General features: G+C 44.1%; 1 protein-coding gene across 1 annotated transcript in view; it reads right to left on the bottom strand.

Annotated features, from left to right (window-relative positions):
• The window catches only part of SLC2A12 (solute carrier family 2 member 12), a 51032-nt gene that overhangs the window by 5230 nt on the left and 21948 nt on the right, over positions 1 to 23854 (bottom strand). The window contains 2 exon segments of the mRNA XM_037132765.2: positions 2278 to 2410; positions 7936 to 8058. Coding sequence (XP_036988660.1) covers positions 2278 to 2410; positions 7936 to 8058 — 256 coding nt within the window.

Here is a 23854-nt window from a genome sequence, read left to right as displayed (position 1 = left end):
GCCCCACGGAGTCATGTGTGATTTTGCATTCCAAATTTGTAATTATTCTGCTTCAACTGGACCCTCAAAAGCTTAGACGCCACGAAATGCAGGTCTGCTCCTGCCTGTGTACCCGTGCGCTGAGCACCAAACCTCTTCCTCCGCGGAAGGCATTTCTGACTCCTGCCCCCTGCGAACACGTGCCTTCTTTCCCCTCCACTCCTGTGTTCTGTGTGCCTCACAGGCGGTCAGTACAAACTGAACTCAGTGCTGTCCCCAAGCAGCCACAGACTCTCGCCTCCCAAACCTGCCCCTTCTCCTGCCCTGGGTCTCATTTCCGTGCAATGTCGCATTGAATGCTGGCTTAGTTCCCTAAGCTGGAGAGACCGCAGTCCCCGCTCCCTCGGCCGCCTTTCCGGGGTCAGCTCCGAGCTGTGTCGGCTCCGTCCCTGCGCCCCGGGCAGCCCCACAGCCTCCTGCCCGACCCCTCCAAACCCTCTTCGTCCCCCTCCTTCGGCATCTCCCCTTTCCATTGGCCAGACTTGGCCAAAGCACTTGTCAGGAATCTGCTTCCTTTTCTCCCCTGCCCGGCTGTTTTAGTCCTGTCTCTACTTTCCGGATAAAACCCAAATTCTGTACTAAGACGAACGAGGTCCTGCCGGCCGCTCGGGCTCGCCCCCAGCTCCGCACCGCCCTCTTCCTCGCACGCCCGGGAGTGTGGGGGCCCCTCCGTGCAACCCCTCCTCGGCCTCCCACACCTTCCCCTTCGCCCAGATGACGCTCTCGAGACAAGACTGCGCTGGCATTATCTTTCTCAGGAAGCTTTTACAGGTGAAATCCTCCAATAGACTTCTCTCTGTGCCTTCCACCCCGGTGTATTACAATGGTCTGTGTTCTTGTCTGCCTCTTAAATAAAGTGAAGAAACAATGGATTCTTCCTCTGCTGTATCTTCAGCTCTTTCCTAGGACCGCATCTGGCCCCTGGAGATGGCCAACGAAGGGCTGAATAAATAACAGCTGGCGCGGTGGAGAAGGGAGTGCCCGGCCCGGCCCCTGGGTCTCACTTCTCCGGACACTGACCGCTTCCTCCCCCCGCTGCACAGACTAGAGATTCAATCACAGCCTGTGGCTGGCCACTGCCTTCCTGACCATTGTATTTCTCTTCGTAAATGAATGTTTCATTTTACTTTTTGGAAACGGGGCCTTCTCTTTATCAGAAATTAGCCCTACAACTTGACATTTAACTTACGGCTTGAATGAAGAAAGAAGTTTTTCTGCTTACTAAAATAACATGGTTCCAAAATGTGAACCATGTAAAAGTAAAATGATTTCCACCATCTTGCTTCCTGTGCACCCCGATAAACCAGGATTAACAGTTTGGCTTACATAAATATATATGCCTACCACCATTTCAGGGTTATTCTTCCTTCAGATAAAAGCTGAAGAAGCACTTGCCCACAATTTCTGTAGCAATCATGCCTTTCCGGTGTATTGAAAGTATCTTCAGAAGAAAGTCACCAACTATAAATATGTAGTTTCCCCCAGTTCATAAAACTCAAGAACAAGTATGTCTTCATTTGCAAGTGTAAGGACTGAATCCTAGGCAGAGTCACAGGCCCACTCCCTTCCCTGCCCCCACACAACACTCACTGGCAGGCCGGTCTCAGCCCTCAGAGCTGGGAGCTCTGCAGCCGAAAGCACAGGAGTTTTTTACGGCCTACTTCTTCTAAGTTAAAAGCTTAAAGCAATGTTCCCATGTGAAAGTTATTTAACGGGCTTTCTAAATGCCTATTCACCTCAGAAACTCTTAATCTTTCTTAAACGTCTCTGGGCCATATTTGGAATAATTGTAGACGTTTAAGCCCGAGTTTTCCCAGTAACCCCAGCACTAACAAGCTTTGAGGCCTTAAAGAGACTGGCAAGTGTGATAGAGATGAAGAACTGAAGCCGTGGTTCGAGAACAGGGTGAGCCTAACGTTCCAGGACCTACTCCGAACCCTAAACAAAAATCCCCTGGTTTCTGGGAAGGGAGAGAAATGGGAGGGATTCTTTGATCATAGCCCAGCAGAGCTTTGAAAGGCTCACTTGTGAAAAGCACCGAATATTCTAATTCCTTGGCTGTGTCACCCAAACTGAATCCATGACAGAGAAACTGGAATTATGGTTGAGATATGGTTGGTTCCACACCAAAAGGAATATCCTAAAATAAGGTCAAGTCTCATCTTGATTTAGCTGTGTATAAAAGCTGCGCGCCTGACCAAAGAGCGCCGAGCGGAGAGCCACGTGCATCATACTTACGCCTTTGCCAGCTCCACGGATATTTGTTCCAAAGAGCAGCCCTTTGTCTCGGGTATGAACACGATGACAAACACCAGGGCCGCGATGCTCATGATCGCGTAGGTGAAGCACACCCACGGCAGTCCAATGAGATCTGCAAAGGACGAAAGAAACCGGTTAGAAACGCATTTTCTGTCGCTTCCATCTCACTTGTGGACGGCCGCTTCTGAGAGCAGGTATAAAAACATGAACTTTCAAACACTCAGTAGTATCCTGGGAAATAGTGGTACAAGTTAAAGATAGCCAGCCTCCGAAAGCTTCGTGTTTACAAACTACCCCAGCTTTCACTGGCAGAATAAATAGCAGTCTTGTAACCGTTGCAGTTTAAATCCAATGCTATCTTTCTGGTGAGCACGCTTTTCTTTGTGCTCCTTGCAAAAAGAGAACCTGAGACAACGCAGAAGCGTGTAAGGCGGAAGGTAGAAGGTCTCCTCTCTCCCCTTCTGCTGCACGATGCCTCTCTGGGAATCACTGCTGCAGCAGTTTGGTTTCTGTTAATGGACATTTTAAAGACATATTGATACAGACGGACTCTCTTGGAACAAACTCACCCTTTTTACTCTGATTTTTTTAATTGATTTTTTTTAAGTAACCAAAATCTTTGTTTTATTATTTATATATTTATTTTTAATATGTTTATTGATTTTTGAGCTACAGAGACGGAGAGAAGGAACAGGGGAGAGAGAGAGAGACATTCATTGGTTGTCACCCATATGCGCCCCGACTGGGGATCGAACCTGCAACCTGGGTATGTGCCCTGCACAGGAATCAAATCTCCAACCTTTTGGTGTGTGGCACGGCACTCCAACCAACTGAGCCACACCAGCCAGGGCCTTCTTTATTTTGAACTGAATAAATTATTTCATGTTGGCAATATTTTATCATCTAGTAGCTAGTGTATTTGCAATGCTTCTTCCTAGATTCAGAGAAAAAAGTGAATGGTTCTAAGAAAAGGCATTCACTTGCTTAGCTGCAGCAGCAAGAAGCCTGATGGGTCTCGCTTGCCAGCCTAGTTTTCCCTCTGACCACCTCCAGCCCAAGGCACAGTCCCTTTGTAGTTACTGACCAAGGTCAAGGTATGTTAGTTGGTGGGAGATGCTCCCTGTGCACTGGAGCCTGCATTTGCATTGGACCAGACCTGGCTCAGCAGCAGACGGTCCAGGGGGGCAGGGTGTAGCGAGCAGGAAGCTGGCTCTTTTTGAACACAGGTTCAGATGAACCGCACATGGGCTGGAGCCCTTAACAGCTGCAGCCACAAATCATGATCACTCAGCCAGGGAAACTTGACCAAGTAGTCATATATGAGGCAGTTCTGTAAATGCGGCGTGGAGGGGGCTAAGCACATTAACCACTCACTGGTCAGCCAGTGCCGAGGAGGGCAGAAGTAGGGAGGGAAATAGGAGGGACTGCTCTTCTCTGGCATTTTATTTAAAGGGATTCCTCCGTGTGTTTCTTGCTGCTTTGCCCAAGTGAATTCTTAATAAAGTGCTTGTAGACATGTCCTTCTTCCCCTCTGGGACATAAAACCGGAATATAGAAAGAGAAAAAAAATGGTGGCCTCATCAAACTTGTCCCCTAATCTGTTTGAACACTTTCAGTAACACAGATTCTCTCTGCGTGGTGAGCCAGTCCTGCCTGTTAAAAAGGTATTCCTTACCAACTCCTAAGTGCAAATCTACCTTTCAGGAACTCGGGTTCAGAGGTTCTGCTTTGTCTTCTGGACCAGCTCTGCCCGCCCCTTCTGCCAGACAGCGCTCCAATACTTCTGTGTGCTTCCACCCCTTCCTCAAGCATCCTCTGTCCGAGTCAAACATTTTAAAGTCTTGCAATTATTCTTCACCAGCCATAATGTTAAGACGAGTGTCTCCTTCTTGTTTGTCCTAACATCAAGCTCATTCGAGGTGTGGGTCATTTTTACTAAGTGCTATCCTAGCTAAGTGTTAAAATGTAGCGCGGGATTTTGCAGACTAGCTGTGAGGAGGATAAGCTTGACAGGAACCCAACCTAGTAAGTGTAGCAACTCATAACTGACCAAATAGTGTATCTAAGCAACTGCTAAGCCTTCCTTCCGGGAGGCAGGAGCTTTGGGCATCTAGCCCCTGTCTCCTTTACTTGCTGCAAGTAAATGAAACTATCTTGCAACAAACAATTCTCACAGGCCTCGTTCTTGAATAGAACACCTAAGAAGTGAACCCCTCGAGCTCAGTAGCAATAGGTCACATGCCCATGTCATCCCGTTTGTACTTGGTTGGTGGACACACGGCAACCCTCTTAAAATATTTAAACAGTCTTCTTAAAACACTTTACTCAGAGCCGAGCACAATCCTGCAGCCGTGTCAGGGGTACTGCAGAGTAAGTCTGTCTCTCTGAAACACTGTGTTTACTGGTAGAGCCGAACTGGCGCTAAAAACGTTGGTGTCCAAAGGCTTGCTGCCTTCTATCTTTTACTGGGAAATTTACTTTTTACTTATCTATTTATTAATTGAATTTTATTGACTATGCTATTACAGTTGTCCTGATTTTTCCCCCTTTGCTCCCCTCCACCCGGCACCCCCTACTCCCTCAGGCAATCCCTCCATCCTTGTTCATGTCCATGGTCATTCGTACAAGTTCTTTGGCTACATCATTTCCTATATTGTGTTTTACATCCCCATGGCTATTCTGTGACTATCTATTCGTATTTCTTAATCCCCTCACCTCTCACCCATTCTCCCACACACCCCACCTCCCATATCTTTATCTTCAATCTTTGGCCATTTTAATTATGATGTGTTTTGGAGTGGGCCTCTTTACATCCACCTTGTTTGGGACTCTCTGTGCTTCCTGGACTTGCATATCTATTTCCTTCATCAAATTAAGGAAGTTTTCTTTCATTATTTTTAACATAGATTTCCAATGTCTTGCTCTCTCTCCTCTCCTTCTAGCAGCCGCGGGAAACAGATATTGGCTTGCTTAAGGTTATCCCAGAGGCTGCTTACACGATCCTCATTTTCTGAATTCTCTTTTCTTCTCATTTTTCTGAATGGTTGTTTTTTGTTTGTTTGTTTGCTTCCTTATGTTCCAAATATTTATTTGATTCTCAGCTTCATCCACTCTATTTTTGTTTCCCCATAAATTGTTCCTTATTTCAGTTAGTGTATCCTTTGTTTCTGACTGGATCTTTTTTATGCTGTTAAGGTCCTCACTCAGTTCCCTGAGCATCCTTATAACCAGTGTTTTGAACTCTGCATCTGATAGATTCCATTTTGGTCAGCTGTTTTTCTGGAGTTTTGATCTGTCCTTTCATTTGGACCATGTTTCTTTGTCTCCTCATGTTGGCAGCCCCCCTGTGTTTGTTCCAATATATTAGGTGGAGCTGCTATGACTCTGTGTCTTGGTAGCATGGCCTAATGTAGTAGGTGTCCTGTAGGGTCCAGTGGCAGAGCCTCCCCTATCACTCAAGCTGGGTACTCAAGGTGCACCCTTCATGTGGGCTGAGTGCACCCTCCTCTTGCAGTTGAAGCTTGGTTGCCGTTGGCAGAGAATGGGAGGGATTTACCCACGCCGGTCAGCTGCAAGGACTGTCTGTGGCCACTGATGACAAACTTCTGCCCTCCATGGAGGACATGCTGTGCAGGGCAGGGTGACGGTGCTCCAACGTGGTCTGTGGCTGTGTACGCTGTGTACACTGGGTACACTGGGTACGCTGGCCCTGGGGTTTCCCAGGTAGTACAGACCAAGGTCAGTCCCCACCTGTGTTCTGCCTGCTGCCACCTGCAAGAGCTATAAAGTAATCTGCAGATGGCTGCTCCTTGCGCTGGGCTTGGAAGCTCCCAGGCGAAGCCAGACTGTGAATCTAGGCTGGTTGCAGCTAGTGTGGGGCCGGGGCCCACTGAGGCCAGCTGTTGCTTGTTTGAGAAGATCTAAGAAATTGTGCAGTATGATCCATGACCAGCTATTCATTTGGAAAAACAGCTTGAGTGGGAATTTTGGACTATTTCTAAAAAAGTATGAAGTGCACAAAATTTTAAAGTTTTATATAAAAAATTCAAACCATGCTTATTTAACAACTCCTAAAGTTCCAAAGTGGATGTACTTACAAAAGTGCTTGACAAGATTCAGAAATAGTATATAATATAGATATATAGATATAGATATAGATACCTACACTTTTTAGTATGCATCTGCTTTTGAAAATTTATACACGGTATATGCATATTATCCACATTTTCCAGTGGTGTTATGATTATTTTTTTATACTTTGAATCATGACCCAAATACAAAACTTACCCTTGATTCGCGTGTGTCTTAAAATCTGAAGGTTTTTATCTCTGTTTCTCCTCCCCGGTCTCCCCTGCACCCCCTCGTTTCAATGAAGAAACGGGGTCCGTCGTTGGATGCTCTCCCCAGGCAGGGTTTTACTGAGTGGCATCATGTCACTTGGCTTTCTGTCCTTTGCATTCCCTGTGAACTGCTGCCCAGGTCTAGAGGCCTGCGGAGGTTCAGGTTTTGTTTCTTTGTTTGCGACCTTTAAATGTATGTGTATCTATGTATAAAGAAAAAAAGGAAAGAAAGAAGCCTCAACTCCTTGGCCGAGTTTGGAGGGGGCCGCGGAGCCACCTCATTATTTCAAAAACTGAAAAATGAAGGGAGAGCTTTCCTTTCTTATATGACCCCATATGTCAGGTAGGCAAAAACTATTAGTTATCAGAAATTCCTTCTGACAGTTATAGGAGAAATTCCTCCTTCGAGAAGCAGTTCAGATAAGAATTCGGAAGGAAGGACAGGACATAAATACCGGAGCTGGGCAGTGCTCCTCCTTGAAGGAAGCACCGTGGCCAAGCAGGAGGCCAGCGGACAGGATGAGCCTCTGATGGCAGGACACGGGCCGGCCCCTGTGAAGGAGTTTGCAAGCAAACAACCGAGAAGGTCTAAATCTGAAAACCCTAGATCTAGACAGCAGTTTGCAGGGAACACCAAGGACGGAGGTCGTGCCATATGATGACAATCAGCAAAATCCCACCTGGGGAAACTACGAAACAAATGACCCAGTTTCTGCATTAAAGATGTAAAGTAGGGAGAGGGAGGGGATGAGAAGTGAGGATGGAACCTACAAGTATCAACAGACATATCCATCAGTTGTAAGTTGTATATTTGGATTGTGATTCAAACAAACAAAATATAAAAAATAATTGTAAGACTGAAGAATGTAAGCATAGACTATATATTGATGCCAAGGGATTTTTATTAATATTTTTAATTTGATAATGATATTGTGGTTATTTCAAAAGTCTTATCTTTTAGAGATTCATGATGAAATTTTAGGACAGATCTTTTAGAGATTCACGATGAAATTTTAGGACAGATCTTTTAGAGATTCATGATGGAATTTTAGGACAAATGGCACTGTGTCTGAGATGTGTCTTAAAATAATGTGAGAGGAAGAGCAGGTGAGGTTATAAATGAATTAAGGTTGGCAGCTCTGTAAGTTGGGAGGAGGTACATCAGGTTCTTTGCCACTCCCTCTGCTTCGGAACATGCTTGAAAATGTCCACAGTGAAATATTTTCCAGGTGAGTGTGCTTTACATTAGTCCTAACTGAGAACACAAAGACATTCAAGGAAAAGGACACATCCTTACCAGTCACTGTCAAAAACGTCAAAGAGATGAGGAGGTTGATGCCCCAGTTCATACTTGAAGTTAAAGCCATGGCTTGTCCCCTGATTCCACCAGGAAAAATCTCGCTGAGCACCAGCCAGGGCACTAGATGAAAACACAGAGGGGGTGGGGAACAGCAGAATGATCAAGAAGCCATCGAAACTGAGGGGAGGCCCGGCCCACGGCTCTCCGGCTGAGTCCTGCGTGATTTTGTGGTTGGAGAAGAGGGTCTTGTGCATTCTGCTTACCTCCAGCCACAGCCAGGTGAGAAACCCTGAGAGAGGCTGACAATGGCCCCGGAGCAGGGGCAGGGATTTAAAGTGCTGTAAGTGTCCCAGGTCTGACAAATGCAAATGAGAGGGGCAGTGGGCGGGGCCGCCTACTTAGCACAGAACCTCAGTGTCAGCCCCTAGCACTACCGGCTATGCCTCTGGGGTCTTTTTCTTAAATTTCTTTTACCCTGACCTTGAAGAAATCCAACATCACAGCTACTGAGTGGGTAGGAAATAAAACTAGGAGGGTTCAAGGAAGGAGCTGGCTACTCTCACTTGTACTTGGGCTTCCTGGCCTGGGCAAGCCAGCTAGAGCAAAGTCCTAACTTAAACAGAGCTCCAAGGTTTGCTTAGTGTACCAAGGTTTGATTACTAAACCCCTGGATTTCTGACAGGAAACACTTCTGGGCTTGAAAACCGATCAAAGAACTTTTTATTATCTGAGCATGACAGGGAACCTTATAGGACCTGGCCGATGGGACTAGGAAGTAGAGGAGAAAATTAACTTGTCTCCTGCTCACAGTCAGTCAAACCAAGTTTGTCTAATAAATTGGCTGCCAGTTCCTACAATGGGCTGAGCACTTTACAAACCTTGTTTGATCCTCAGAAAATCCCAGACAAGAATATTACTATCCTTCTTTTATAGAAGAGGAAACTGAGGCATATAGGAGTTCATAGTCAGCCAAGGTCACGGGGCTCCTATGTGGTCACGAGGTTTCTAAGGGGCAGAGGTGGCATTACGCCCTGGCAGTCAGTCTCTGGAACTTATGCTTTTTAATCACGATGGTGGCTCAATGAATATTAGTTAATGAATAATTAAATGTGGAGTACAGACATGTTTAATTCCGAGGAAAGGTGGATTTCGGAGCTGCCCCAGCCTGGCTCATGGCTAAGTTGCCTCGTGTTGCAAAGCCAGCATTTATATATCAACCAGCTGCATCTTCCTAACCCAGAGGAGGCAGTGAGAGGAGGAAGCAAGAGGCCAGGAGAGACCCCACTGGCCAGCAACCACATGGCCGCCCATGCCAGAATCAGTCAGCTGTGCCTGGAATTTCACAAGGTCTTCCATCACACTATCACTCTCTGCAGAGAAAACATCTGCTCAGAGTAAATTTGCTGCCTTAAAGTAAGAAACACCAATTAAGTAATAGAAGAGGGCAGGAAAAACATGTTTTTCTTGATTAGCTTTTCCAAGTAAATCTACGCAGGGTTACCTTTAGGGCCTGGGAGAAAAGGAACATGGTTATTATTGTTCTGATCAATAGGGAATTCAGAAACAAAATTGCATACCCCTCCCCTCCGCTTCCTGCCCCAACGTCCCTCATTAGGTTCCTTCAGACTCTGTCCCTGGAGATAGATAACCTTGCCTGGACCTTTGCAGGGCTGGGGCACTGACTCTGAGTAGAGCAATGCCTGCAAAATTCTGGTGAAGCCTTTGTAGTGACCTGTCCGTGGGCAAATACAAGAAAAAATTATGTAAATACAACTTTTTGAAGATAAACAGTCTCTACCACAGAACAATCCCCCTGTGTCTCTCCTTGTCATGGGCAGTTCAAATGGCTCAGTGTGGAGCGGGTCCCTGTCGCCTTTTGCTCTGGCAGCCGGAAGAAGGAGGTGAAGGAAGGGACAAATCATTTTTTTTTTTAGTGGAGGAATTAGCCCAGGTTTGTGTGACCTACTTCCGTCCCCGCCTCATTGCCTCTGAAACCCCATCTTCCCCTCCCCACCTCTCACCAGGATGGCCTCTCAGACTTATGTAGTGGGGTTTTGGGAAAATCGTGGCTGTGGCCGTCACCGCCATGCTGGCCACGGGGGAGAAGGAGCTGGCCCTGCTGTCACGGAAAGCGGTGGGTCTCACCAACAGGAAAATGGGACGGACACACAAAGGGCTCGTTATAAGTGCTCGGTCAGAAGAGCCCGTTGCCCGAGAGCCCGAGGTCCACACTGACCGCCTCTCCTAGGCCTGTATTCAGTGCAGCGTGGAGCCAGGTCCTTGGGTGCTCTGACCAGGCCGTGAGCAATAACTGACGATTCAGCGAGAGGCTTCCCTTGGTCTCACGTGAGACCAAGGGACTTGTCGGGCAGACCTTCCACCTGACCGTTCAAAAGATAATGTATCATTGCTGAAAGCTTCTATGTGTTTTTAGAGAGAATTCTAAATCCTTTCTAAATTCTACTTCTACGAGAAAGAACTCGAGAATTGGTGTCTTGGTTTGTCGAATGCACTGGATGCTGCAGCAACCCTCCAGTGTGTGCGACAAGGGTGGTTTGCCTCCTGGTGTGGGGCCTGCCAAGTCAGAAATACGGAGAATGCTACTTTAACTAGGATTTCAGAGCCATAAAAATCACAGGCTTTCAGGTCCAGAGGGAATGAAGTAAAAGTCAAAATGCTGCTAACAGCGAGAGAGGGCTTGCTGAAAGCGTTCGAGCTTGTCCAGGGCAGACAGGAGCCAGCCGGCCAGAATCTCACGCCCCGTGCTCCCTGGGCTGCGCTGTGAGCGCCCCTAACAGAAAACACGCGGAAGCTTTGTTTCAGTTGGCAAGTGAGGAGCACAAAGGGATAAACCGTCACCTGCGGACTGTGTGGCTGTCTATAGTGACAAGTGTCAAGTTCTTCAAAAATCACTGATGTTTTCTCTGATGAGATGGCCTGGCTTCTTTCCGAAGGAAAATCAAGTCATTGCCACATGCAATAGTAAACACATGGTGGCTGCCTCTGGCTGTCCTGTTTACCCCCTTCCCTGAGGATGGGCCCCCGGAAGGTGCCCAGTGCTCTTTGCTCGTGAGGAATCCAGAGTGTTCGAGGTGCAGCCAAGACCGACAGCGAGCGCAGGCACTGTAGTTCGGCAGGTCCCAAAACAATTCTCACTGACCCCTGTTATTCCACCTTCGACCCCATCATTCCAGGACTACCGACCTCAGAAATGTATGTCTATCAACATCAGTGTCTGCACGTGCCTTTAAGGCCTTCTCTATGCTGCAAAGATTGAGGATATTTTAGATCTGCAGGGAGATAATGGCGCACAGATGCTGGAACTCAGATCGCACTTGGTATTAAATCAGGCTGCCTGCCCGAACTTGCCTGGCCCTGGTGCAACCTGCAGGCCGTGTTTATGGCTGCACAGTGTCATAAAAAGACCATAAAGGACAAATACGTTGCTGGTCTCTGTGTGCAAGGCAGGACACGGACGTGGGTTCGCAGGAGCAGTCCATGGAGGTGACTGAGCCCACCACCTGTGCGCTGCCCGGCTCGTCTGCCCCTCCCGGGCCTTTCAGAGTTAATCTGCGGCTCTCTAGGCACACTTTTCCTTTGGCTTCAGTTCTTCCTTCACCACCTGGTATGGTGGCCCCAGGGGTTTTGAAAGTCTCGTGGAGGTCTTGAAACTCTTACCAGAAAGTTCCTACCAGCTTTGGAGGAAGTTCTATGCTTAGGCTGCATTTGCATTCAACAACTCCAAGTGCAGGCCCTGGAGCCAGGGGCCTGCACTTGGTCTGAGTGAAGCCAACTCTTGGGGCTTCTATCGCCTGTGCAGGTAGCAGGCAGCACAGCGCCCTCTCTCTCACTGCTAGGGGCCACTTACCTGCACACTCGAAAGGGCATATGCCCACTCCCTTCTAACCAGGTGTCTAGATTCCGGCCTCCTAAGTTCCCTAAGTGGGAGCATCACGTTCTTTGAAAGGTGTGATCCATCGTGGGCCACCACCTTCCACAACAGTGGTGTGGGAGCTTTAATTCATTAATTAATTTTTGAGTATTCTCTCTTGGCTCAGTCTCTTTGAGTTTTGGTCACTCCTGGCCTTGTACAAGACACATTTCATTCAAGAATATAATATTGCACTTCTTAAATAACAAACCAAGACATTCCAGGGTGAGTGTTGCTTACCTCTAGAATAACATGGTACATTTCTACTCTAAATAGATGAAATTTATTGATCTGAAGAATAATAAAAATAGATGGGAGAGTTGAAGACATTTTATAATAGTAGAGTCATCAGTTTTTCAATTAACAACAAAAGTTATTTCTAATATCAGCTGATAGCCTGAATAAGTCATCCTCCAGTTTTACTGAAGCAAACTATTGAAAATATGTAGGCTTATGAAAGGATTACTATCTAGTTATTAGAGTCATTTTCCCATCCCACACTTACACCAATTTTCCAACTGTCTTTTATATTAGTTTCCTGAGGTTTGGGTAATGTGTGACGTGTGTCGTAAGGTTTCTGAGGGGTGACAGGTGTGCTTTCTGTTAAGAGGGAGCACACATCGCCAGGGAGAAAAGAAGGAGAAATGTGAGAGGACAGGTTTTTTGAAATTGAAATGGATTTCCTGCGAGGCATGGTTAAAGGAACACTTGTTACAGGGAACCCCCAGGGGTACGCATATCCTAATGTGCAGACCACTGAACTAGAGTTCGAAGTGAAAAAAAGAAAAAGAAAGAGGTACAACAAATTAGGGTTTTTTGGCTTAAAGTATAACATGAGTGTCATGATTTAGAAGGAACAGTTTATTCTGTGCTTTTTTCGTAAGTGATGCTTCGGACTTCAGTCAGGAAAGTATTGCAGTTTTTAATATTCCTTGGGAAAATTCTTAACCTTGTGTTCTGGAAAATAGTAAAGAAAAAAATGTATGCTTGTGTTTATGTATTTATTTTTAAATGATTGCATTGTGCTTTCTGGTTTTTTTAAAGTTTTATTTATGTAGTTTTAGACAGAAGGGTAGGGAGAGAGAGAGGGAGAGAAACATCAATGTGTGGCTGCCTTTCATGTGTCCCCTACTGGGGACCTGGTCTGCAACCCAGGCGTGTGCCCTGACTGGGAATCGAACCAGCAACCCTTTGGTTCACAGGCTGGAGCTCAATCCAGTGAGCCACACTAGCCAGGACAAATGCTTGTGTTTATTAAGATAGTGTTGCAACCTTAGTCTGTTTCTTTAATATCCTTAGTGTCCAACATTCATAACTTTCAAGAGCACAGGACTAGGGTTGTGCTGGGCTGAAGCAAAAGTGCAGCACTGATGTGTGATGTGAACAGATGGTGACAGAACTGACGGTGCCCTCCACTATGTATGTGGCTGTGCTCACGCTGCAAAATGCAGTGTTGCGCTCTGGTTCTGTGGGGTGCAACTGCCTCATCATCTAACTCCAAAGAGGAACACAGGGTTTCATTTGCTCCAGGGACACGATGCCTTTCGGTTTTTCCTCTTTCTTTGGGGTGTACATTGAGTGTAACTATCCAGATACATTTTGCATTATGTTAATGAGTAACACCAGAGTACAAAATAATTCGCCACTTTAATCAAAATTATCTTTAACTTAATTAACTAAAAAAAAAGGAACAGTAGCAGTGTGAATATTGGTAATAACTGAAACCTAAGCTTTAAACAAACAAACAAACAAACAAACAAACAAAAGATTGGCAAGATCTTAAAGGTAAACACCCTTAACACAAACCCAGTGTGTGAACATGATTGTGTAGTGGCTACATTTAATAACAAAACTCTCCTGTTTAAGGAATAATTAGTGCAATACAGCTTTTCTCTAAAGATAGGCAATTGTCACAAGAATGGTGGGAAAGGACCCTGAACACTAACAAAACCTGTCACTGTGTTGGTTCCAACATCGGGCCTGGGGTCTACAGAGAAACATGAAGGATAGTAAATCTCTTGTGAAACATTTGATATCCTTTTGATCTGTAAGTGTCTTTCTTTTAAACCCAATATGCAGCTAAATAAACTTCTAAGTTATAACCTACAGTTCCACATCCCTGGAATTGTCATAATCATTAACTATGCAAACGTCATTTGAAAGATTTCTTTTGGAAGAGCCAGAGTTATTTAGGTATACATTCTAAATTTAAGTGTTATGACAAATGAGCCTTTTTCTTCCTATGGCTACCCCTCTTCCAAAAGGCTGATTAAACTCCATAAAACCAAACCAAACAAAGCTAGGCTCTATAATGTTTGAACCTTAAAAAAAATTCTAGTTTCTTGTTTAAAACAGAAAAGCAGCCTTTTCAGGATACTTTCTGTGAGAGACAATTCTCCACGGGCCCCTTACCTCTCTGCATGTCTGACCATCTTTGTCCAGGCTACCTTTCCAAGGATGTTCATTACACAAACAGCCTTCGCAGACAGATGTAGTGTCTCACCTGGAGTGAAGCTGTATTTGGTACCCAGTCAATTAAAGATAAAGTCTCCCTGCAGAAAATAAATCGAGCTAGCTTACCGTCTATTATAAAACATTTGGGTGCCCTAAGCCTGGGTTCCTGTCCTCTAAAATAATCCACCATGGCTATAGTTGTAATCTGACCTTCTTCGTGTGGCCTTGCGGATATTGGGGCAGGGACTGGTACAAATCTGATATCCTGGCTGTTGTTACTGCATGGAGTAATAAATGGTTCCTTGTCTCTGATCAAGAAATCTGTTGCCAATAGCCATAAAACTATGACAGACCAGCTTGCTAGATTGCTAGTGGGCTAACATATCACCCAATTTGCAATTCTTGAGAGTTTGATTACTTGTGGCTATTGTGTAACTTTTCTGCAAAGATCTTTTATTCCTGTTATAAACTTTGGACTACCCATTCATATCTGAGGAATTTAATGTGATCCTTAAGCCTGAAATAATCCACTGAAATATTTCTATAAGCTCTAATGCTAATTAAGTAAGCAAAAACAACTCCTAAATTTCAGCTTCATATTTTCACATATTTTTCTTAGTAAAAAAAAAAGAAAGAATTACCTTAAATTATTTTTGGCAAGAAGTCAAGGTTAAAAACATTCAATTATTAGACCAAGGTAGTAATAACCACTCCATGATACAGCTAACCTCAATTTCCTCCCCTAGGGGAAGGGCTGAGTCTCCTATTTGGAGAAAGCAAATAGATGTTTGGAAATTAATATGTTGCCTAACATTGTTAAATTTGTAAATGACCTTAATTCTAGTACATTTTTAATGTGACCTTTCTCTAATTCATCAGTTGAATTAGAGATGGCCCTGAGTTCTGAACTGAATAACTTTACTCAGATGTAATTTTTGGTCAAATGTCCATAGGGTTCTGCACAGATCACATTCAACTCGAATTTCCTAGGTTCACGCCAGAGGAGATCAGGGTGTCCCAACCCCAGACAAGAGAGAGAAAAAGCTTTAACCACAGAAGCCGAGAGAATTCCAGAAACATCTCTCTTTTTTTTAGGTATTTTTGGCTCATCTAGTAAAGAGTTATTGAGTCCCTCGTGTGGGGCAGGCCCTGGGAGACAGTGCACAAGACAGTCTTTGTGCAGAATGGGACAGAGAGTCTAAGTCGTACCGATTCAGAAGAGTGGACCTTTGGTGTTCCTCAGCCAACGTCACGTATTCCACCTGTCACCAAAGCCTTGGGATTTCCTGTACAACCTGTTCGATTTTCTAAGAAGCTCTCTTCACTGCAGGTCATCCAGAACTGCACCACACTTCAAACCCCAGGTGTATTTTTTTAGTCTCCACCCAACTAGAGGGAAGGTGAGGAGGGCCATGGCATCGCGATTCAGCAGGAGGTTGATGAAGCCGTCCTGTGTGTCCGGACATGGCTTAAGCAAAACACCTGCTGAGGTCAGTGCTGGCCTTATCAGAACTATCCACCTCTGTTTGAATGTAGCCAGATACTTAACAGTACTAAGAGCTAAATGTATTGAGTCCGTGCTGAAAACTGAACACTAAACTAGGTACACTTTGTGCAGATTGCTTCATTCAGCCCCACTACTATAGAGAGACCGGCGGTATTGCTCCATTTTCTAGACAGGAAAACTGATGCCTACAGAGATGAAGTGACTTGTCCAAAGCCCTACCTTATGGAGCTGGGACCCAGAATGATGCCAAAGCCTCATCCCAACACAAACGCCATGTTACACAGCATCCATAGGTTTTCTGTTCTCCTAAACCTTCCATCCATGTCCTCCTCAAGGCCATCTGACCTTCCGCTCTTCCTGCTTAAGATTCCTTCCTCCAACGGTTTCACATCAAGCTGTGGCCCAAACGTCACCATCCCAGAAAGACCTTTCATGGCCACCCTATCTGAGATGACCCTCCTCCAAGCAAGCTCTTTCATTTACCCTTCTTCGCTTCTCTTTATCACTCTCACCTCCACCTTTGTGAAGTGGTATTGTGCACGTCTTCATTTTCTTGCTTATCGCCTGTCTGCACACTAGTTCTGTGAGGGCCGGGTGTGGACCTTGCTAGCCATTCCTGACTCTCCAGCACGTGGCACCACGCCCGCTACCTCACGGGCGAGCAAGACACACGTGCTGGTTGAGTGACTGAATCAGTGAGTCTCCAAGGCTTTCTCTTCTCTTAGAAGCTGGAGTTGTTTCTCCAGGATGATTTCTTGCTGGAACTCCTGCTTATTTGGTAGAAGAGAATGGGAGAGGTGATCGGGTGTCTCCTGTCTTTTGGTTTCAGGCATAGGTTCTGTTTGAATGTGTGAATACGAAGATAGTTAAAGGGTGGCAGCCCTTCATAACTGAACTTAATATGTGACCTTGGACAAGTTCCTTTCATTTGTTCATAATGAAAATACTTTAATCATGACATGGAAGAGGAGGTTAATTAATTTACAGAAATAGGAATGTGTGGATTTTTAAGAAGTCCTGGTAATTATTGTGAACAGAACAGGCAGCCACATTATTCTAAGTTGCAGTGACTGTTTGAAGAGGGCTGGGTTTCTACACGAGCATCACCTCAGATGAACTCATGAGGCAATAACTCTATGCCTTGTGTTCAGGCTCGTCTCTGCTCCACCTTTAAAGCGTGAATAGAAGGGAAATCTGTGTGTGGCTTGAAGTCCTCACAATGTCAGGACTCCTCAGCTCTGCTCAGAAACTTGAACCGCCATAGAAAAATAGTTTTCAAAAGAAGCTAAAATGGTCATCAGGACCGCCCCTGAAACACTACAAAGAGTATGGTATAGGACATAAGACTTTAACCTAAAAATACAAACACTTCTTTGGCAGAAGGAATTATGGTATGATTTAATATAAGTCAGGAATGCTGTTCTAAGCCAACCCACATTTAAGAAGGTTTAATAAAAATGGTGTAATCTTGCTTTCAGTTTTACTTTAGAACAGCAAGTACTTTTTCTTTTGTACCTCTTTTTACAGAAAGGATTTGCTTTATTATAAGCAATCAACTCTCTAAATAAAATACCTGAGCAATAATCACATTAGGTTAATAAGCTTTAGAACTCACTCAAGATCTGGTATGAAAATCTTGCTCCTAATAAAAATCTTCTCTAAACTCAACTGGTTTTTGCAGTTTGTACCCATGCTCTAGAATATAATGTTGGTGATTGAATTGCAAGTCCTGTGATATGCTTTCCTTAGAAAAGAAAAATAAAGTACAACATAAAAATGGACAAAAGTGACTGACTTTTATTGCTAAGTGATTCTTAGCAATAAAAAAAAGGACAATGATTCGGATCCCTTCTAAAAGCTTGAGGAGAATCAGTAATCCCAAACTACATGTGGGAAATAACTGCTTGTTCTGCTCAGAGCACTGCACGTTTCCCAGCCTGGGGCATGAACACCCACTCAGCTCAGTCCTGGGAAACAGCAATTATAAATCGGAGAAACCACAAGATGAAGGATTGTTCCCCTTTCCCATACCCAAACGTCCTTCAGCTCTGAGATTCTCTATCTCACTAGTATTGGTGTTGGTCTAAGAAATTTTCAAAGGGGCTCTCTTCACCATGTTGTTGCAAAAAATCCCAGAGGGATCCAAAAAAAAAAAAAATCTGGGACACCTTTTAGGTTCCCTGTGTATGAAATTCTGAAGTAATTATGAATTAACAATGAAAAACTCTAAAGGCCTCTCACTACTTGTTTCTAAGCACTACTGATTCCCCTGCATCTTTTCTTATGAGCAAAAACAGAAAGATTTTTACAATCATGCCCATGTGACAAATTATTCTGCAGAAAAACTCGTGATGGTGTTTGGCAGAAACACAAGTTTCCTTGGCAGCCTAGAATTTCTAACTTATGTACGACTTAGTTTTCCCTGTAGATAGCTTGACACGTGTGAAGAAGCACACTTTAGATTTCCTTTATCTGCATCTTATTTTTAAAGTCCTTCCTCCCCCTCCTTAGAAACACAAATGTGTTCCTGCAAGGTTTTCAATCAGATTTATGCAGTGTTCACTTAGAGGGAGAGAAGAAAAATATGTCATTTCTTTCTTCAAAGAGTTTAAAATCTAATAACCATATTCTGGCTAATAACCAAAACAAACATACAGAAGCAATACACAATCAGTAATGACTACATTATATTACACTGTGCATTGTTCCACGTATATAACATTGTTCCATTACGCTGTAACTTCCATTTATATTATACCCTATAGCAACCCAAACTTACGTGCATTTGCTCACATAATGCTCTCTGTGTGAGATAAGACAGGTATTTATTACGTCTGATTCATAGATTAGAAACACCCTCATGAAGATAAATGACTTAAAGATCATACAATCAGAGGATACAAGACCTGAGATTAGAACCCAAGTTTTCTGATTTTAAACTCAGGCTTTTTATCAGCCAGAAATGACCTACGGTACCCTATTCATAACTCATAGTTCATTTGTATGAACTATGAGTTCAGATTTCTGAGAAATAAATTCCTAGAGGAAAGAAGAATTTCATTGAGCTTTAAAGGTAGGAAGGGTTTGGGTAGAGTAGAGGAAGTGTAACGTGGTGGGAAAGGAAGAAGCCCAGGGCGGCAAAGTTTTGGCTCATTGCACAACGCCAAGGAGCATCGTTCATGTTGTGGTCTGTGTGGAACCTGTATGCGCTTCTGTAGGAATGGTGGCCCCAGAGCGCAACTCCAGAACTACAGTGTGAACGGTGCCCCCTGGAGTTGTGCAAATGCCCCGATATAGTTGAGTAAGATGATGGAGGATCTTGAAAACCATGGAATTTCCCCTTCAGAGATGGGTGATACAGCAGCAGAGAGAGCGTGGAAATAGGCCTCTGAAGCCTGGGGTTTTATTTCTAAATCTGTGCGATCCCAATGTCCTGGCATTTCTTGTCTCTTTTTGATAAAAAAGGAATGTTGGACTAGATAACTCCTAATCTCCTTTTCATTTTGCAAGGCCTTTGACTTCTCTGCTGTAGTAGAAAGTAGGATACCCTGGAAGGTGTGTGGACACGGGTGACAGGAGGAACGTGGTATGTAAAGAACACTGGTGTGGAGGATGAATGGGCATGAGAAAGGCCCAGAACGGCAGGGAACTACAGGGACAATCTCCTAACAATCTAACACTGGCTGTAAGGGATACGTGATAATGGCAGAAATGGGAAGGAAAAGATAAACGGCAGCCATTAGTGAGGGAAAATCCAACAGCATTTGGTCATCGACTGGATTGGGAAAAGGTCCTAGGGCATCAAGCCCAAGTGGCTGGCGTGGTGACTGCCACAAAGGAAAGAAAGTTAAGTTCTCCTGGTGGGAGGGGATAAGAATTCAGGATCGGGCTTCTTGTGTTTGGCTGACAGTGAAGCATCAAAGTGGAAAAGTTCAGTACTTGTTGGGAAAAAGGAACTAGAGGTCATGTGAGATGATAGAATTGGAGATAAGTGAGACATCAGCTCAAGGGAGATAACTAACGTTCCTGAGAAAATGAATACGAGCCCTGGCTGGTGTGGCTCATTGGATTGGGTAACAGCCTGTGAACCAAAATGTTGCCGTTTAGATTCCTGGTCCGGCACTTGTCTGGGTTATGGGCGGGGTCCTCGGTTGGGGGAGGGCAAGAGGCCGCTGATCAATGTTTCTCTCCATTTCTTTCTCCCTCCCTTCCCCTGTCTCTAAAGATAAATTTAAAAAATTGAAAAGAAAAACAAATACGAAATCTTCTATGATGCATTGGCAGAAGAGGTTTTTTTTTTCTGTTTTATAACTAAAGAAACAAAAGCCAAGAGACATTAATTGAATGACTTCTTTTTTGAGAAATAAATGGAATGTAATCTAGCTATGTATTTTAATAATTAACATTTCCATGAAAATAAATAAATGTCTCTCACAGCAATTGAAGACAGAATGTAGAGCCCTTGACCTCTGAAATATTCCTTTCCTTGTTTACTCTGGCAGTTTTGTGGTCTGTTAATTTAGCTAAGCTGGAACTACATTCCCCAGGATTCCCTTCCCTGTATAGTCCTGGGGTTAGGGTTGGCAGGAAGAGATATTTGCATAAGACTTGGAAGGCCCAGGTGTACTCAGCCTTCTGCTTGGTGGGATTAGTACAAGGCCCAAGGGGGCATTGCAGCTCCAATGTGTGGTTGTGACCTGCTGGTTCTCCATGCTGGTGTGGGGCAGCAGCTAGTGTGGGGCAGCAGCTAGTGTGGCCAGGTCTCCTCCAGCTTCTCCAACTGCTAACTGCGCCAACCACACTGTCAGGGCTGTGTTGGAGAAGGACACCGGTTTTTCTACAGGCGGCTTGCATCATTGGACTTGATGCACTGAAAGACAGATGTGGGCTCCACTTTCTTCTCTCGGATCCAGTTGGTCCTAGCAAGGTCTGCTGTCTCTGCTTCCCTGCTGGGAGTCGAGCTTTTCCTCCTGGTGCTCTGCTGACCTCCAGGCTGCAGCCGGATGCAGAGGCTGCTGAAGGCTTCCACCCATATCTTCACCAGCTTCCTTTCATGGCCTTGATTGGCATCTTTCTCCTTTCCCTCTAATTGTTCCTTCTAAACCTTTGCTTTCCCAGCATCTCTCACAACTGCCTTAGGTCTAATTCCTGTAGGAAATTCCTGTCTCACTCACAGTGTTCTGCTTTCCTGACAGAAATGCTCACAGTGTCTTATTAACCAGGCCTTTCTACAGCCAGCCTTGCTTTAACTGACTGAACTTCGTGCAGTTCACTTAATTCTCAAGGTACTGTTAGCGATCAGAAAGGGGTGATGAAATTTTAAAACACGTATTCCTATTTTTAAATAGCCATCACAACAGACTGAGAACCAGTATCAAAACAGTAGCTACAATGAGATCCGGGGACATTATCTACAGAATTTAGGTTCCTGACTCTGGGAGCTGCCAAAGCACCCAGAACGACCCAGTTTTGGTTGTTAAAGTGAGAGACAGAAGGAAACTCTTTGCTTAAGCCGCTGTGTTTTGGTCTTTGTTATAGCTGAGTCTGAATTCTAACCAATGTATACATTTGAACATTATTTTAACCAAGTTCGCTTATTCAAGTAAATGAACATCAAACACCTCTGTAGTCTTATCATTATCCTCTTTTTTCCCGTAGCTTAGCCTTGTAAAAAGTACACGCACATTTACCTAGCAGAGCTTCAGAAGAGAGACGTTCTCTATCTTGAATAAAATGCAGGCTGGGCCATTTAACAGACCCATGTGATGGACAACAATACACTATTTTCATTCATTCCTATGTCTAAGCATCCTCAAGGAGAAGACCGAACTAAAAAGAATTAACCTTCACTATCAAGACCAACACGAGACTGCCCAATCCTCCCTCAGTCTGCTGATTAACACTGAAAATCAGAGGACAAGAGACGTTGTCATTCTTTCGAGCAAGTCACTTAACTCCTCTGAGATTCAGCGCCATCGTTTGTAAAACTTGGTGAATAGCTCTCCTTCACAGGCTTGTTGTGAATGTAAAGGAAGCCCTCCCAGTGTGGAAAAACTTTCTAACCCAGTATTTGCCGTAATAGGTAACGATAAACATTAACTGAATCTAGAGCTTACATTTTATTCTAAGGATTCACGCAGAATACTATTCAAGTAATTCTAAAGGGTAAATAAACGGCCTTCCATAATTTTTTCTTCAAAATTAGGTTGCATTTTCTGAGAAAGGGAACTCTTGCTCTAATAAAATAACGTATCAAGTGACACTAGTGACTTTGTCATTACTGGTTTGCTATGTTTTTCAAAGTTACCCAAAAACTAGCGAGAGAAATGTAGCAAGAGCTTAGGAAAACTCTTACCATGAATAAAGTTGGTTCTGGAAGTTACAGATCAATGTTTCTCATATTATAATATGCACTATGTCACGCTCTCTGCCTACCTGAAAGTTTCTCTGCATTAAGACAAACAGAAAATTCTTTTCTTTTTGTTAAGCTTTTCTTAGATTCTTAGTTGATGCTTGATATTTCAAATGATTAGATCAAGAAAATTGATATGAAAAGGAAATACTTTTCACTTTGTAATGAATATATAGGAAAACGGATGCTGGAAGTGAAAATCAATGAAACAGTAACCACGACCTGAATTTTATCAAAAGAGTAATATTTCTTGTACTTATTAGTATAGAAAAATTCACAAACAAGGTCAAGTTATTCCTGGGTACAAGGTAGCACTCATATCTTGCCCTTCTTATAGAGTTTAAACAGTCTCTGAAAGTAAAAGTGTAACTCCCTGGCTCAGATTTCATTAGCTTTTTATATCAGAGTAACCATACAAGTACAGTGTGGACTTCATGTGTGTGGCCCCTGCATGTTGAAACCTCAATCCCCATCCTGAGGACATTTGGAGATGGGTATTTGAGGAGGTAATCAGTGCATCACCAGACTTAAGCCCTCATGATGGGGTTAGTGTCCTCATAGCTCTTTCCTCCCCCTCCCCTTTTCTCTCTCTCTCTTTTTCTTTGTCCACAAGAGGACATAGCAAGAAGGTGGCATCGACAAACCAGGAATCGGAATCTGTCAGCCCTTGGTATTGGACTTCCCAGCTTCCAGACTGAGATAAGCATTTATTGTCTGAACCACATAGCATTTGGTGATTTGTTATAATCAGTAATAACTTAAGACAAATGTCTCACCAGTACAAATCCAAGATTGTTAAATCCTGAAATAATGGTAGAAACCCATTTCCAGGAAACTGTTCATTAATGGCATTTATCATTGGTAAGTCTTTAAACAGCAGGGTCAGGGTTCAGGAACAGACCAGAGATCTGAGGCATTTCCTCTATCTGCCCCTGCACAGTCCCTTATGGGGAAGTCATTCTATTTAAAGAGCCAGAAGAAGAACAAGCTTCTGATCACTGATGTTTTGGACCATGTGGCCCGGTCTTGCCATTGCTGCTCAGACCTATAACTTGGCACAGCAAGTGGCAGAGGTGCTCAGATTCCCTCCCTTGCTCTGGCATTTGATGAATCAGTATCTAGAAACCGATGTCAGAAGCAGGAGTAGACTGAAAGATGAAGAATTAGAGGTGGAAGAGGGGCCATATCAGCCTTGTGCAAGTCCTGTTGTTGATGGACTGAGATTAAGCAGGCCAGACATGCTGGTTGCTGGCCAGAAAGAGGTGGACACAGGATTGTATAATCTCCTTCAAGACAAGGACATTATCTGTCTTGTTTATTACCGTTTCTCCAGCATTTAGCATAGTTCTTGGTTATTACTTGAATAACTAGTTAAGGAGTTAACAGTAGATCACTAACACTGCCCTAAAATGACTTTTTTTCCAGAAACATCACCCGGTTTCTGGCACCAGAAACCCACATTTGACCATGTGATTCCTTTTCTTTCAACACAGCCCGTGTCTTGTTATTATTCCCAGCTTCTCACCTGTTCCTGTATTTGAGCAAGTTTGCTTGGTCCTTGATCTTTGTTAACAAAGATTTAATACCAACTCTATGTGTGTGTGTAGGTGGG

The sequence above is a fragment of the Artibeus jamaicensis genome, unplaced genomic scaffold, assembly GCF_021234435.1.
Source record: "Artibeus jamaicensis isolate MK-2021 breed Jamaican fruit bat unplaced genomic scaffold, CSHL_Jam_final contig_387, whole genome shotgun sequence".
NCBI lineage: Eukaryota > Metazoa > Chordata > Mammalia > Chiroptera > Phyllostomidae > Artibeus > Artibeus jamaicensis.
This window is presented reverse-complemented; position numbering and strand designations above follow the sequence as displayed.